The sequence below is a fragment of the Toxoplasma gondii genome, chromosome VIII (assembly GCF_000006565.2).
Source record: "Toxoplasma gondii ME49 chromosome VIII, whole genome shotgun sequence".
Taxonomy (NCBI): domain Eukaryota; phylum Apicomplexa; class Conoidasida; order Eucoccidiorida; family Sarcocystidae; genus Toxoplasma; species Toxoplasma gondii.
The window spans coordinates 5519063-5535681 of NC_031476.1; the positions used below are offsets into that span (position 1 = coordinate 5519063).

The window sequence follows — 16619 nt, forward strand, 5'->3', positions numbered from 1 at the left end:
CTGTCGCCTTTTCATTCTTTTTTGAGGTGAAAAAGACGGTGCGTGTCTGAAGGTCATTCTCTTTTGTTCCACAGTGTCATTTGCGTACAAGGAACTGGCTCGTTTTCGATTTCAGTGTCCTGCTGCTCGTTTTGACTCTAGAAAACGCTAGAGAAAGCTTTTCCCGTTCTTCTCATGCACCTCGTTTCTTTGTGGTAAGTTTCGCTTTTGCTTCCTCTCTCCTCTCTGCTGTTGACTTAAAAGTTCCGATTGGCAATCGCATGAGAACGTTGGTTCACCTGTTTCTAGCTACTGTTTTTCCTGTCTTTTGTACACAGTCTGAACGGCTCTACCGCTACCGAGCGAGTGTATCTTTCGAACATTTTACCTCTTTTTCCTCGCTTTCCTGTTGACTTTGCTTTTCGATTCGCGTGTTGACTCTCTGATGCATTTCCTTCAGTTTGTTGTTTGGAGGGAGGCTAGAAGTGCCCTGTTTGGGGGGACAAAGGAGACAGTCAGATCTCGGTAGGTTTCACGCGAAGTACGTAAACGACTCTGAGGGTAGACTTGTGTGGACCCTTTCGCGGTGCACATGGAAATGCCGACATGGCTCTGAGATACCATCCTGCGCGCGACCTTGTATTTGACTCTCACTTGCTGTCTGTCTTCTTCACTGCAACGTGTTTTCTGCCGTTTTCCCACATGTTTCCCTTCCGATTCTGTCCAGAGAATCCTCTGGCGTCAAAGGTTTCGCTTGTTCCTTTAAAGATTCTGGAGGGGAAAAAGGTGGAAAAGAGAGGCTGAAGACTTCGAGAGAGGCGGAACGTTTTGAAGCTTGAGCCCACCCCGAGTAAACACCTTAGTTTGACATTTTCTTTCGTGGTCTTTTTTCTCAGATTTTTTCTGCCCTTCCCTCAACTGTTTGATTCTTTGGTATCTTATCCACCGTTTGCGGTTTTGCCTTCTCTCCGTGTCTGTGTCGATGGAGAACACAGGAGGGAAGTCAGCCTCCGGAGGGACAGTATACAGTTGTGCTGACCGCTCTGACACATGTCGAGATCGATATATTCGTCTCTCGATGTCGCCGTCTCTTCGTCTGCTGCCTGTTTTCTGTCTGCATCTTTAGTCTCTTTAGGTGTGCCTCTCCCCTCATCTTCTCTCTCTGTTCCGTTTTCCAGTCTATCCTGCCTCAGCGTTTTCTTCGCAGTCCAACATTTCTTCTCATTTCTCTTCGTTTTGTCCGTCTATTTCTTTCACGGTTTCGCGCGCGCCAGCGATGAAGTCGAGTGTCAATAGAGAGCGAAAGACAGAACCGAGACTGCGTGCGGCGGCGTTAGCAGTTGACAATTCGAGCTACTCTCGCGATGCAAAGAAAAACCAGCAAGGCTGCGCGGGTCCGAATCGAGAGAAGGCGGAGAGAAACTTGGGTCGACAGCCGATGGAGCCGCGACTCCCTTCCTCTTCCTCTCAGATGGCCTCACTGTCTTCGTTGTGGCCTGTCCTCCATGGTCCCTGTGCTTCTTTGTTTTCGCAGTTCTGTGAAGAGAAATCCCGGTTTCCTGCCAAGACACCGTCAGCCTTCTCTTCCTCTTCTGTCCGTCGGCGATGTTTGCTCGTTGCCGCTTTCCTTGTAACCATTTCGGCGTCTTCTATCGTCGTTCTTCCTCTCTGTCGAGCGCTTTTGTTCAGCCTCAGTGCTTCGTTCCTGGACTGGTATCTGCAAACGCCATCTTGGGAAGCTTTTTTCGGAAAGTGGATGCTCGAAGGGGGGGGCTACTGCGTTGTCTTTCTTGGCACCTGTGTGGCTCTGACGCAGTTGGGCTTCGCTCCGTTTCTCCTGTCCGGGAAACACGGACTTTCCCGGGCGTTTTTTGCTTGTGTCTGTCCCTGCTTTTCTGCGCGAAACCCATTCGGCGGACAGTTCCGACGTCCGAAGCCAACAGTTCAGTCTTTCTGGAGACCACGAAGGTCTCCGAAATGGATCCCCAGAAGGAGAAGGCCTGCGTTTTTCTGGTACGGCCTTTTTCTTCTTACTCTGGCTTTCCCTCCCCGTGGTACAGCGACCGTTGTCGTTCGTGAATCCACGCGAACACAGATGCTCCCGCCGGCTGAGAAAGCGGCAGAGAGATGGCTGCGAGAAGGAGACAAGTGCTCTGGGAGAACGGCGACGACAGTTCCGCATGAGTTGACGGACGAAATCAACAAAATAGTCTTCTTCTGTCCCCTTTCTGGCGAACGCGCCGCGCGCGCCGAAACAGGGCTGAAGTGTCGCTCTGCTTTTTCGTTTCCTTTTCGCTTCTCCCGCGCCTCCGCCTCACTCCTGCGGACCACACATGCGAGATTGAAAACGCGAACCTGGCGAAGGCAACGAAAGGCACACCAGAGCTCGCCGACCTCTGTGAATCATGTTGAGGCTTCTTGGCTACCCACACTGTTTTCCCGTTCCTTCTGCTTGCCTTCATTCTCTTCTTCCTCATCTCTGTCTTCCTCTTCTCTCGCAAGTTCTCTCTCTTTGGAATCATTGTTGATGCCCGCCGCTGCTAGCCAGAAATGTCGGGAAGCAGTTTTACAACGCAAACAAGACCCTGTTTTGCCTGTTTCGTCTCGTCCTTTTTCTTCGTTGCCGCCTTCTGTTCCCTCTTCTCGACCCTCGCGTCCGTCTGACACACGGCTCTCGATCTTCTCTTTTTTCGCCGACCTTTCTTCCTCACTCTGTTCGTTGTCTCTGCGCCCGGCGTTTTCTCTTCTCTCGCCTTCCTGGGATCTCCGAGGCCTTCCCGTCCTGCTTTATGGCAGCGCTGCGCCGCTCCTTGAAACGCCCCGGAAAGAACGAAGAAGAGAGAAAGAGGAAGGGAGAGGATGGAGAGACAGGAGAGGACAAGTGGGGAAGGAAAGTGCCGAGGGAGCAGGAACCGAAAGTCCTGAGCCATGGCCCATCGGAGAACAAACAAGTCCAGTCCCTTTTGGGGGCCTTGGCCTTCGCTCTGCGGCGCCGTTCACACTGGAGGCTTCACTGGACGGTTTCTCCCCCCTTTCATCTCCTTCCTCGGAGCGGAAGAAATGCCATTCGAGTTGTCTCTCTTGTTCTCGGCCTGCAGCGCAGAATGCCTGTCGCTCTTGTCCGAATCAGATAGCGTCTCCTTCCGAAGTGTTCACCTTCTCATCTTCTGCTTCTGCCTCGTCTCTGTCCTCTCCCGCGCTGTGGTCTACCCCCGGTGCGTCGGTGTCTTCAGGTTTGCCCTACATCTCCGGGTCGAGCGAGTTCCTCTCTCCCTCGTCTTCTGCTCTCTCTTCTTCGCAGCTTCACTCTCTGCCCTACATCCTTGCTCCCCTCTACCCCGACGGCAGCGGTTTCTGTGTTCCAGTCGCTCCTGGTGACGTATCGCGGTCTGCTGCGGACATTTGCTTGAACCTGAACAGCGAGCAAAGCGACGCTGTTTCTTCCTGCACCCACTTCTCCCCTTCTCTTCCTCACCCCGAAAAACCGTCTTCGGCCTTCTCCTCCTCTTGTTCCCTCTCTTCTCCCTCCGCCTTGTCCTCTTCTGCTTCGGCGTCGACCATGCCTTGCTCCTTCGCTGCTGAGAACCGGCTTGTGGGAGGTCGCGTGGACACTGAGCAGCGACGGGGAGAGGGAGAAAAGGACCGAGAAAAAGTGAAAGATCGTGTAGTGGGCCACTGCCACCCTTCTTGCTTGACATGCCGAGCTGACTGTTGCTACCAAAAAGCCGACAACTGCCTGTCTTGCGATTTAAAGTTTTCCTCGCTCCGACGTCTGTACTCGGACGGAACTGGACGCTGTCTCTCGATCCGCAAGAGAGATGAAGCTCCACCAATAGTCGGTTCCAGTTCTTCGGGGCGGCGAGAGGAAGCGAGTGAGCTCAGCGATGAATATGGGGCAGTTGGAGACTGGTTTCAAGCGCTCGCTGGATTTGTCGATCTCCAGACCTGCTGGGAATTCATCACTGGACAGACGTCTGTGTCCAATGCGACTGCGTCCTCACCTCCCAGTTCTTCACCAGCTTTCACCTCCACATCCTCTTCAACGCCTCCTCCCTCTTCTTCGTCATCTGTCTTCTCCTCTGGATCCCCTTCTACGTCGGCCTCCTCGACGTCGTCAACCTCTGCTTCACCTTCTTCTGCTTCTTTCCGCCCTCTTCTTTCTTCCTTTGCTGAATCTCCGTTTGCGCTACCTCCGCCTTCCGCGTCTTCTGTTTGTCGCGCACTGCCGTCCTCAGCTTCCGCTTTGCCTCTGCTTCACTTTCTCCACCTCTTTTTCCTCCACGCCGACAACAACTTAGAGGAGTCTGCCCTCCTGGACATGGAGGAAATCTTGAGTCCGTACGTAGGCCGCCGGGCTCTGAATGCGATTTTGGCTGCACAGAACTCAGGCGTCTCTGGAGGTGGCACTCCTGGAGGCGCAGCTAGCCAGACGCCTCCCCCACTCGCGCCTCACCTAGCGCTAGGCCAGATGTATATCGTGGCTCTCCTAGATCGACCCAAAAGCGGAAGCCCCAGCAAAGCGACAGAAGCCAGCATAGGCCGCGTCCACATTTGCGGGAACCTTGAGTACACGCAAAAGGGGAAGATTCGCGTCCGAGGAAACAAGACGATTTCTGTCCAGGAAGGCTGGCAAGGAACCGTGGAACTTAGCTCAGAAACTGCTTATGAACTCTTGAGAGTTAAAAATGAGGACGGAGGATTCGAATGGATGCTGCTGAGAGATCTCGGAGAGGTATGGAGTAACGAACTTCATCTTGGGATGGTCTTCCTCTTGGAGTAGAGGCGAGAGGTTCAAACTCTTCCTCGTGTCTAACTCTTTACGAAGAGGTCTATTTGTTGCACACACATATATAAATACATGTGGTGACGCACAGAGAGTGCGGATCGACTTCTATTCATGCGCCCATATGCATCGCTTCGTCTATGGAAACATACCTGAAGGTGCATGTCGGTTCACACAGCTTCTCTCCTTTTCACACATATATAGATACTTCCTCCTGTATAGTCATTTGCATCCGGCAGGATGCCGTTTTCCCTCTTCAGTCTAAACACATGTTTTTTTGCTGAAGCTGTTTCAAAACGAGAAGAACTATGCAAAAAGGAAGAAGATATCATTGTCAGGTAAGTTCCGACCCGCGGGATCTATTCCAGAATTCATTGGTTGCGTGTGCCATACATGTAATACGTGAACAAAGGACTACACAGTGGTGTACGCTTTGTCAGTCTTTGGTTGTGTCTCGTCTTTTCGCGCAAGGTGGACATGAATTCACCCTCTGTTCTCGCGGCCTTCATTGAAAGGAACCTGAACCTTTTCCCCACGAGACATGCGGCCCTGACTCTTTGGAATCACGGAAGCGCCTGGGTGGGTTTCGGAGACGACGAGAGCAACGCCGACCACTCACCGATGAGCTTGAAGGAGATAGTGCAAGGCTTGCAAAAGTACGAAAGAAAAGAAGGCACTTGTGGGGATGCGAGTTTTACCATTTGTCAAGCAACCTCCTGACATTTCGAGATGAGCTGAGAGTGTCGGTGCAGTTTACCTCTTCCGAGATTTGTCCATCGACCAAACTGCTTGTGTGATACCAGGCCTCTCTCTGTGTACGGCCAGTTCACCTTTCGGTCTGCCTTCGTCTGCTTTCATGAAGAAAGAGGTTTGTTCGCTTACGTCGTAGTCTCCCCATCTCTCACTTCCCACACAATTGTGCATCCGTGTCTCCATAGAAAGAGAGAGATATATAGAATGGCCTTGTTTCTGTCGCTCTGGAGCGCTTTCCATATGGATTCTGACACTCGGTTCTATCGGTTTACCTGGCGATCTGCTTCTCTGTTTACCTGTCAACTCTCCATTCGCCCTTCTAATTGCACATATCTGTCTGCCTATTATCTTCCACGCTCATGTATCTGTACACATGCATTCCGCTTTTCAGTCTTCTGTATCACCATTGTGTGTAGCTTCACCAAACGATGTTGTCTCCACTTGTCCTCTACGACGCATACCCACCACTGGTGGTTCCGTAGCTCGGTCCTCACTGTCAGACTCGAAGGGACGCAAGCGACACCAGTTTTCGTTTCGCAGGCGACCGCCGAAGACCACTGTTTCACCGTTTGCCGAGAGACAGGTTCGCGTCTGCATAACGTAGCGGTATTTCTTGGCTGAATCTCTTTTCATTTCTGTCTGCTAGGGGTCTGCGAGGAAGCGTTCGGGGCAAGAACGACCCCGCATTCAAATTCAGCGTCTTAGGATTTGATGCTTGTCTGATGGCGAGTTACGACGTCCTCGAAGCCGTTGCTCCCTTCGCCCACTTTGTTATTGCGAGTGAAGACAACGAACCAGGCCATGGATGGAATTATCAGTAAGAAGTTGACATTGAGGAAGTTCGGTCTCGTTCGTGTCCTCATCTGCTTCGCTGCCTCCTGTCCTCTTTCCTCGTCCCCTCCCGTGTTTCTGCGGTGCCTCCCAAGCTCCATTCTCCTCTTTCCCCCACCTGCCCCGTTCGCTTCACCTCCTTTCTTCGAGCAACTCGGCGCCTGCTCGCACCCTTCTCTTCCGAGCTCGACACACAGTTGTCTCCTTTACACGCGTGTGAACTGAACAGGCAGGACCTGGCCACAGAGACGGGACCCAGCTCCTGTTACTTTTCACTTCTTCCTCACCGTCGCAGCGCTTCCCGTCCCCGCTTTCTGCATCTCTGTCTCGTTTCTATTGCGCTGTTCTCTCCGTTCCTCCAACTGGTCTCACCCGTCGATCTCTCGCACATGTTTGTGCCAGAGTGAGTCGTTCTCGCCTTGACCTTTCAGCCTGACCGACCCTACGACTCTTTTCCTCGACGACGGCGCACATGCGGCTGGGTCTCGCTCTCGCCAGCCTCCGTCCCGAAGAGCGTTCTTTTCTTCAGATTTCTCTACCCCGGCGTCTCTGTCAGCATCTGTCTCCTCTCTTGCATCTCCCGCGCCCTTTCGTCTCTCCACAGCCTACGAATACGCCTCTCGATTCGTCGCCAGTTACGCGCTCCATCCGCGAACCTCTGTCGCCTTGACGCTCTCGCTGATAGAAGTAAAAACGTTTCTGACATTCAAACACAAGTTCGAAGAAGTCATGGATGTGAGTCGAAAACCGAAACACGAAACCCCGCAGAAGGAAGTGGGAGAGAAAAGAAAACACAGAAGTGAGGGAAACCTGGCACCCGTCTTCTTTTAAAGCGGCCTGCGGTCTCAGACGTTCTTAATGCCCCGACGGACGTCTCGAACTAAGAAAGAGAACCCAACGGAGAGAAGAAAGACAAAAGAGAGCAGACAGCAGCAGCGGAACCTGCAGAAAATGGGTGTTCCTTTTGCTGTTGTCATGTCAGGTTTTCGCTCGTTTTCGGACGCGTTGGGGACACTGCATCTCTTCAGGCTTGTGGCTGCCTCTCTTTCGCTGTGCGTCGCACTCTTACTTTTCCACTTTCTCTTCCTTCTCCCGCCTTTACCGCTGCAGCTCGTCGCTCTGTTGGTTGCTTGTCTTTCAGCATTTGTTTGCGTGCGGAGGGAGTTCCATCTCTGCCGTCGTTCGGCGTGCCCTCGCGGCCTCCTTCACAATCCGAGGTTGTGAAATGGTCAGCTTGTGCTCCTGCTTCGACCTTCTCGACTTCCTCGACCACCTGCTGCGCCTTCTCTCTGCCCAGAGACAGCAGATCTACTCTTCCTCGCCTTCTCTTTCTGCCCCGACAAGCTCAGCGTCTCCGCCTAGGAAAAGAGCTGCGCCTGCGCCGCTGCTGTCTGTCTCCGAGAAGGTTGCGAGTCTTCGACGGATGCTGAAGGCCATGGTGGTCATGGAGGTCGGAGGGCGGGAGGACGGCAGATATGCAGGTCTGAGCATGTACTTCCCCGATCCCAATATGCAGGTGAGAGTTCCACGAGAAACGAAATCCTCCGTGTGAGTCCTCGTTAAATGTTAAAATCGACGAAACAGGGGTACTCTTGATTCTTGTACCTCTGAGACGGAGTATGGCTCCAAGTGTGAGATCCCGACCAACGGCTACTTCGATGTTTTCGAAGCCGCGCTCTCCCTGAACTCCCGAAGGCAGCGAGAAGCGGTAGAGAGCACTTCCCTTCCTTCAGAAAGGCCTCTGCGTAGACAGGGAAGGAGCCGCGTTTCGCGAAGAGCAGCACAGCCTTTTCTTGTTGGCGTCGCCTTCCTCTTGGTCTCCCTCCAGCGCGTTCCTTCTCTGAACTTTCGTTGGCTGCAGCTACACTGCAAAAACACCCGCGGCGCGGCGTTGTGGGCAGAACAGTATCACCGGTCGGTCCAGTCTCGCTACGCCTCCTTCGTCAAGTCGGTCCAGAACAACCAGAGAGGAGGCGCGTGCTACTTTTCTTCTCCTGTTGGGTCTGCGCCACCCCCGCAGGCGACGGAAGCCTCTCCACAACCAGCAGAGGAAGCTGAAGAGGAACCGTTCGAGGTGTTGGAGGCGCGACTCCTCGGAGGGAGGAGACAGCGCGGCAACCCTCTAGTCGGTCTGGCAGCCATCGCACCCTCAAGTCTCATGTTCGCTCTCACGTTCAGGGGTGAGACTGAAGTCGCTGGGCGTCCAGAAGCCAAGGTTCAGTTCCATGTCCACTTGCTGAAGCTGCTGCGTTCTCTCCCCCCCCCCGAAATGTCCTCCCCTCTCTGGGATACTCGCGTCTCTGGGGTGCTCCTGTCTTCACAAGCCTTTTTCCTCCAGTGCGACACTGGGTACCTTGGTACACCCACACCCCACCGAACTGCTTCGATCGCGGTTCACCCTCCGTTTATAGACGAAGCTGTTGAGATGGAGTCGCCTATTTAACGAGGCGGATATCGATCCACTCACAACTTTACCTCAAGTTCTAGACACACCTCACCTTCAGGTTCTTCCCTTCCTTTTCTGAATGCACGCAACAGAGACCTGGGTCCATGCACTCCTAAAAGACAGCAAGTTTCAGCCACGGCCCACATCACCAAGGTCACACAGTACATTGATGAACAAAATATCTAATTATATATATACATATGCACATATATGCATGTTTATATATATGTATATATACAAGAACATGAGCATGCTAGCGCTCCCTTGCACGCAGCATGCCTGCCAGGTCGCGTTTGTGGTGTGTTTTTCAGGATTCGTTTCTTCGGTGCATGGCAAGGAGGCGTCGGCGTCTGACGCATCTCATCCCCAGCGCAAGAGAAACGAGCAAAGCACAGAGTTGCAGAGCCACGAAGTGCATTTGGCATTCCTTCCTCCGTCATCGTCCCTGGTGCCTGCGTCCTCCTCGCGTCCTGCGTCTCTTCGTCCGCCTCCTGCTTCCCCGAGAGGAGTGAACTCAGCGACAGAGTGGGCGAGGGCGAGAGAGAAGGGAGATCTTCACATTGTCGTAGAAGTTTTCAGCACCCTGCAGGCCTCCATGACAGACATCAACGACATAGACTGGGGAGGGTCTTTAGGCGAAGAACGAGACGAGGACGAGCCGCAGGAAGAAAGACAAGACGACAGGAATCCAGAAAAAAGGAAACACAGGACGTCTGAAGATGAGGAGATGCTAGGGACAGGCAAACAAGTCAGGCCAGCAGAAAACTCAAGAAGTCCATCTGTTCGATACGGGGAGACAGGAGCGACCAGGAAGGACGGCAAAGTAGAGGAGAAGAAGCCAAGGGGTGAAGAAAAGGAAGAGAGAAACGAGAGAAAAGACACGAAGCGGCGCGCCCCGGAAGCCTCAGAACCGGCTTCCATTTCGTCTTCTGTGTCTCCAGAAAAGGAAGGCGACAGAAAAGAAGCACATGCAGATGGAAATAAAGCTAAGGCGCAGCGACGGAAGGCAGAAAACCTTTCAGTCGTTGAAAGCTGGTGGGACGAGCGCGTGTGGCTTCTTCGACAAAAGCGAGCAGTTCTGCCTTCTTTCAAGGATCCTCGGAGGCTACCGCTGGCGCTGGACCGACAGACAGAAAGCGAAGAAGATGACGCAGATGAAGAATCCGACGGAGAAGACTGGATCCAAGATGAAGGAAAGGATGACTACTTGGAGTCTCTCCTAGTCGCCATGCAAGATGTCCCTGAAAGTCCTTCTCGACGAAACACTGAAGAGCGTCGAATCTTCACATTTCCTTTTATTTTCTACGAAGACGCCGCGGGACTTGAATGCGCTCGGGGAAGTGTCGCGTCCTCGGCATTCGCGCATGGAAACTCGACCTCTCTTTCTGCTCCGTCTCTCGCCCCGTCTCGTTCGGAGTCTCCTGGAAGCCCCCTGCCTTCGGCCTCTTCTTCTCACGAACCTCGGACTTCTGATCGAACCAGTGTGCTCACGGCGCGCCGACTGGCGGACGCGGAAGAGTGGCAAGAGGCTAACAAGGAGACAGAGCAAAGAAGTCGGAAAGAAGGCGGTTTTTCTGAGGTCCTAGTCAATACGTCCAGGGAACGGCTTTCCTCTACAGGGCGACCAGGGGAGAGCGGAGAAGACAGGGGAGGGTGGGAAGTCGTGAAAAAACGGGCAAAAGGGCCTTTTTTCTCTCGGCCTTTCGTGGTCTCGTCAGAGACGCTGGTTTCCTTCCCCGATGCTGCAGCCGGGAGTGCGGGTCGCCGCCACCTGCAATCGAAACGCCGCGAAGCTCTTGGCTCTTCTTCCTCGGCTTCTTCCAGTTCTTCTTATGTGTTCCCCGGAGCGTCAAGCGGCGTGACAGGCCAGAGAGAAGACGGAAGGGCGTGTGGAGAACGCGCGTACCTCCTAGGCGAAATGGAGGGAGACAGGGTGGCCAACTTGTCTCTCTACGTGGTGGTTAACAACATGCCTACCGAGCGTCCACAGACCAGCGGCGGGATCCTCCTGCCGATTCGAAAAAGGTTCACGTTCGAGCGTTTCCATCCGCCGGACCGTTCCGCTTCGGCATCCTTGACCTCAGAGAAAAGCCAAGCCCCGCGCTGGGGAGAGGCGACAGACGAGGAAGCAGAGCGGCGTGAGACCTTGCTACAGGAACAGCTGGCTGCGGCCCTGCGGGAGGAGCGAGAGGGGCAAGCCTTCGCTGCTTCAGGAGACCGCGAGAAGCACAGAGAACAGAGTGAGGCGGGACGAAGGACGGAGGGGAAAGAGCGAAAAGACGGAGGAACAGAAGATGAAGAAACGAGCTCAGGAGCGTCGCCACGTGAGGCGGAGAGAACCGATTGGTGGCTTGGGAATGCACAGAGTGGAAAAAAGGAAGGCGGAGGGGAACAGGAGCAGGGCCAAGAGGGGGGAGAAGATCCGGGACCCAGGAGCAGCGAACGCGAAGAGAAGCGGGAGGAAAGAGGGGATGAAGGAGAAACGCAGGCACCTCAATGGACGAGAATCACGATGGAAGAACTCGCTGGGGACGTCTTGTTTCTTTGGGGAGAAAAAGAAGATGTCGGTGAACTGGAGATCGTTTCGGTCTCCCGGGGAACCTACGCGCGACTGCAGAAGGAGAAGAAAACGCATGGCAAGGAGGGCGACTCCACACCTGCGAGAAAGCAGAAAGAAGGAGAGACCGACCGCAGGGACATGTCTGAAGGTAACGGCGGGGGCCTCGCGGAGATCGACACACGCCACATCTTAGGTTTTGTGATGCAGAGCATCACGGAAAAACGAGGAGGCTTTCTTCTGTCTCTGCCCGCGCCCCCAGAAGAGACGACGTCTTCGCCTTTCTCCTTCTTCTCATCCTTCTTCTCGTTCGACAGCGGAGAACAGAAAACGAAAGGAGACGTTTGCGAGCTGACTTGGATAGGCGACGGGATATGCGACCCGCCCTGCGATCGGCCAGAATTCGCGGCTGATGGCGGTGACTGTCCGCACCGCAGTCGACTAGGCCGCCTGTGGCTAGACCAGCAGCAGGTGGGTGAAGTGAAAGACAGAAAGTTCGAACGAGAATCAAATGGCAAACCACGCTGTATAGCCTTGGGGTTCGTGTCTATGTGTTCTCTGTCTTCTCTCGTCGGTGAAACATGTGTGCTGCTCTCTTCTTTACCTTCAGATCTCTCGCCCACTTTTCGCTGTTGTCTTCGAAGGGTCTTTTCCTGGGTCGATATTTAGCTTCACACTTGTGCTATCTCCTGCCTTTTTCCTCTCCACTGCAATCGGGTCGTTTCGCGTGAACTCGTCCTCTGTGTTCAGGTCGTCCTCGTCACCGTTTGTGCTCGAGTTCTTTCTCTCTTTGCTTTTGTAGCCCACAGGCCCTTGCATAAACAACCAGTGTGGCCTGAACGCGATATGCGAAGAAAATCCCACTTCTTCGGACTTTTCGCTTTCTGCTGACAATCTCCCGCCTCGCACCCGTCTCGTTTACTTCGAAAAAGGGATCCAGAGGCAACCTGCTTCTTCTTCCTCCTCCTCTACTCCTTCCGCCTCTTCTCCTGCTTCTTCCAATTCGTTTGTTCCTGCTTCTGCATTTGTCTCTGCCCCGTCATTCGCCTCCTCGACTCTGTCTGACTTCCTTTACTCACCGGAAGCAGACGACAGCCAGACATCGATGGGGAAGGTTGGTTCCGACAGAAAACCAACGACGCAGGAAAGTGCCATAGAAAATCAGGTGAGCGAAGCTGTGGTGCGGAGCGAGCAGCAGAGAAGCGAGACAAGAGCAGGCAGAACATATTTTCGAGTTCGTCTTCAGGCTTTCCTACGTCCGACGTGTCTCTCACAGCTTCACCTTTTCTCTGATTCGTTTTTAAGGCCCATTTCTGCTCCTTTTCTTTCCCTTGTCTACCATTTGTTTTCTGTCTTGTTCGCCTCCTTCGCCTGTCCTTTTCGTCTCTCATGTCCCCGTGCATGCTCGTCCTTTCCTGCGTTTTCCCGCTTATATCTTCTCCCCGTCGTTCTTCTCTGAGGCCTCTTCAGGCTTCACAGAGCGCGCCAGCGACGTCCACAGTATGGTTCACTCCCAAGGGCTCGTATCGGTGCCGATGCAAAGTTGGCTACGAGGGCGACGGACTGAACTGCAGAGACATCGACGAATGCGCAGCGGAAGAAACTTCTCCATGTCACCCTGCCGCTCTTTGCATCAACACAAAAGGGAGTTTTCGATGTGTCTGCAAGGCCCACTACGTCGGCGACGGCGTCACCTTCTGTGTGCCTCAATCAGACCTCGTTCCAGGCGATACGAGCAACTCAGTCGCGCAGTGTGTCGACAAAGAAGGCAGGCCCTCATGCCTCGCGACCCTGCACTGCTTGCCAGACGGCTCCTGTGGGTGCAGCGAAGGCTACGTCCGAACGACGTAAGTGTCGAAGCTCTCTGTTTCTTATCGCGTGTCATTTGGTCTCCCAGAGCTTGATGCGAAAGTGAAGCGTTAGATGTGGACTGTAAAACGAGACCCTTGAAGGGGGCGGGGAATCGGGGACAGGCGCATGCCGTCGACTCTGAGCAGTTGCTTCGAGGGCCTTCTCCATGTGCCGCAGTTGAGAAACGAAGCGCTTCCTTTCGGTGGTTTGCGGCGAGGTCTGATTCGTCGCGCTTCTCAGCCTTCCCTGCCTCGCTGTCCTCTCTGTTAAGACTCTGACTGTTCCAGTGGGTTTCGCCGTGAAGCGTTTCTTGCGGCTTTGTGGCAAAGTCTCTTGGACAGCGGCGCGGGGTTTGTGCGGGGTGTGTTGTCCCGTTCCTCCAGAGCAGACACCTGCGAAGACATCGACGAATGTGAAGAGGGTCTGGCTTCCTGCGCCCCTGCCTCGCTCGCGCTGTGTATCAACACGGAAGGAGGTTATTTCTGTAGCTGCCGAGAAGGCTACGAAGGCGACGGACGCCAGTGTGTCAAAGGACCGTCTGTCCTACACGCCAGGTTTGTCGTTTCTGTCGACTTTCGCCCAACGATGGAGAGAGAAGGAGGCATCGATGGATTCACGCGCCTGTTCAGAGACTCCGTCGCTGAGGTAAGCATCGCATGGAAGGAACTCGGACAACTGTGCACCTTTTCGCGTCCATGCATGCTCATAAGACACTTTCGAATTCCCGCACGACGAGTTGGACACAAATACATAGATGCGCATGCAGCTATTCATGTTATAGGCATACATGTCAAGACATGTCAATAGGCCTGAGCCAGTACGCATTTCTGTCAACTAGATTCGTATGTGCAGCGGTACCTCACGGTGAGACGGAGGCGCAGCCACAGTATAGGAGCTGTATCTCATATATGGTGACTACTCACTCGAAAGGGATACAACTATGTATTTACATATATCTGTGTCTCTACATTTGTGTCTGCTTGTATGTCTCTGAATTTCCCGGTCCTTCAGATGGGTCGTTTGTACCGCTGTGCCTTGTTTTCTGTCACACATCTTTCCCGATCGTCAGGCAGTCCCAACGCTCAGCCGCGAGCGAATTGAGGTCCTCAGGGTCTCTGAAGGAAGTATTAGCATTCTGCTTCGCATCCACCCCCCTTCGTCTTCTCCTTTTTCGTCTCGGAAAAAACGTCCCTTTGCTTCCCGCGACGCAACAGAAGGCGGGGTACACCAGACGGGTGACAAGGAGAATGCCTTGGCGGCAGAAGGAAGAGACGCGAGATTTGTGAAGGAAGATGAAACGCCTTTGACTTCCGCGGAAATTCTTCTGGCGCTGCAATATCAACTCGAGGACCCAACGTCTCCTCTGCGGACGGGACCCTTTGGGGAGTATGCCGCAGTCAGCTCTCTCGGTAAGAAGACGCTTCAAGCGGAAAAGAGAGGGGCGAAGGGGGTAACCGCAGGCCCAACTGAACACAGACTGGAGAAGAGTCAGCGTAGATTGTATGGTGCCTGTCTACACGGGAGTTCTGTACGAGTTTGTGGCGTCCTTCACCCCCAACACATAAAGAAAGGAACCCTTAGACACGAACACGGTACCCGCGAGAGCGGCTGGTTTGTTCGTAGCCTTCCCGTTTCTCGGACTCTTGCTTCACATGTTCACTTTCATGTTTGCAGAAGAATACCACTTTCTCACGAAATCTCAGGCGTATGGCACACACGATGTGCTGGACCTTCTAACCAGCTGGTTGCCTGCTTGGATCACGGACCACGTTCCTAGGTCCATCATCGTTGGAGTGGAGATATGTTTCTTCGTTGTGGCCTTTCTCATTCTCCTGAACTGCCTCATCAAAATATGCAGACGGAGAAAGAAAAGGTGAGACGTGTCCATTTTTTTCAAGCTTTTTCTTCGCTGCCTGGGCATTGCTTAAAGTGCAGAAATGGACACGCCCCTCTAGGTGCGCTTTGCATCCCTCAGGAGTGATGCAGGCCGGACTAAAACGGAGTGACTCGCTACTGCTGTTCGCCTATACCGCTTTCAACTGAACGTGTACACACAGGCAAGGATCTGCTGTTCCGCTTCTTGTCTGTGCCCTGCACCCTCTCGAACACCACGAAAGTATATAAATATATACTGGCATTATATACGTACGGGATAAATATATACTTGCATGGTGAAGTGTTTGCTTGCACTTATTTGTTCCTTTAGTGTTGACAAGAAAACGTTAATGTTGTTCTCCTCATGTTGTCGACTTCTAATCTTCAGAAATGAAATACGGTCACAAAGTGCGAGGACCGTCCGTCGTCGGCCGGCCTTCTGTTGCTGCTGTATGGGCGCCTCTTCTTCTGAAGACGAAAGAGAAATTCCTCTTCCGCCTAGAAGGGCACCAGTTTCTTCTTTTCAGCAACATCGTTCCACCCCCCACCAAACACCTCTCTATTCTCTTCCACCGTCTTCATCATCTTCTGTCCTTAGTTCCTCTAGTCGGCCGCTAGGAGAGACACGGACCGACCGAGAGCGGAAAGAAAGAATTGGGCGCATTTTTCCAGGAGATAGCGAGGAAGGAATGAGAGATAAAGAAACACTCGAGAAAATGAAGAGCGTTGAAGCCTACCATAGACAAATCATAGCAGAAGAACAACGGCGAAGATACGCATCACGGGTGGCACTCGGTTGAAAAGCAAAAAAACAAACCATGACGATCCCTACGCAATTTCTCAATCACATCACCTCGTGGCAAAATCATCGATGCGTACAGCCACCTTAAATAAGCTTTTTCAGGGGATCAATAATGATTGTCTGCATGAAATTTCTGCGTTCGTTTTCAGTGAAAGATGCAGGAATTTCTATGTTGATTTACACTGAACGACGCGAGCGACGCTCTGGCAACTGAACCACGGACGTTCACGTTTCACGCGTGGCTTTCTTTCATCTGTGTTTTAACCCAGTTATAACTCTCGGATGTAAATTTCATTGTCACGTTTACGGCCGCACGTACACAACCATTCGTACTTATGCATCTCTACGCATAATGTATATCAGCACATGCGCATATATTCCACTAATGCATCACTTTAACGACATTTAGGGGCTCCACGGGAACGGGATAACGACACTGTTCCTGATGCGTCTCCATGACCTACGCAAAAAGTTTGACTGCGAACGCTGATAGACATGGACACAACGATTCACAATTTCCTTATTGCAGAAACCTTGGTAGCTGTCAGACGGTCTTCCCTCATAGAATAAACTATGCATCTGCATAAAGTTAAGTGTGCGTGCGTGCATGTGCAGATGTGTGTGTAGTGAAGAGGTAACAAGAACAAATGCGTAATATTTACGCATAGAGTCTGACTAGATGCAACGTATATGCCCGTGTGTCTGCTGACTTTCCGTGGTTCTCAGCACAACCGTGCAAACC

General features: G+C 52.9%; 1 protein-coding gene across 1 annotated transcript; it reads left to right on the forward strand.

Annotated features, from left to right (window-relative positions):
- Positions 1-1417: 1417 nt before the first annotated feature.
- Positions 1418-15875, forward strand: TGME49_269930 (calcium binding egf domain-containing protein; the record flags this gene model as incomplete). The annotated part of the gene is made up of 13 exons (XM_018781563.1): positions 1418-4711; positions 5234-5418; positions 6162-6332; positions 6778-7081; positions 7488-7862; positions 8208-8526; positions 9104-11820; positions 12152-12514; positions 12820-13196; positions 13584-13845; positions 14270-14609; positions 14875-15073; positions 15464-15875. The coding sequence occupies 13 exons, from the start codon at positions 1418-1420 to the stop codon at positions 15873-15875; spliced, it is 9318 nt and encodes a 3105-aa protein (XP_018636599.1).
- Between the last annotated feature and the right edge of the window lie 744 nt (positions 15876-16619).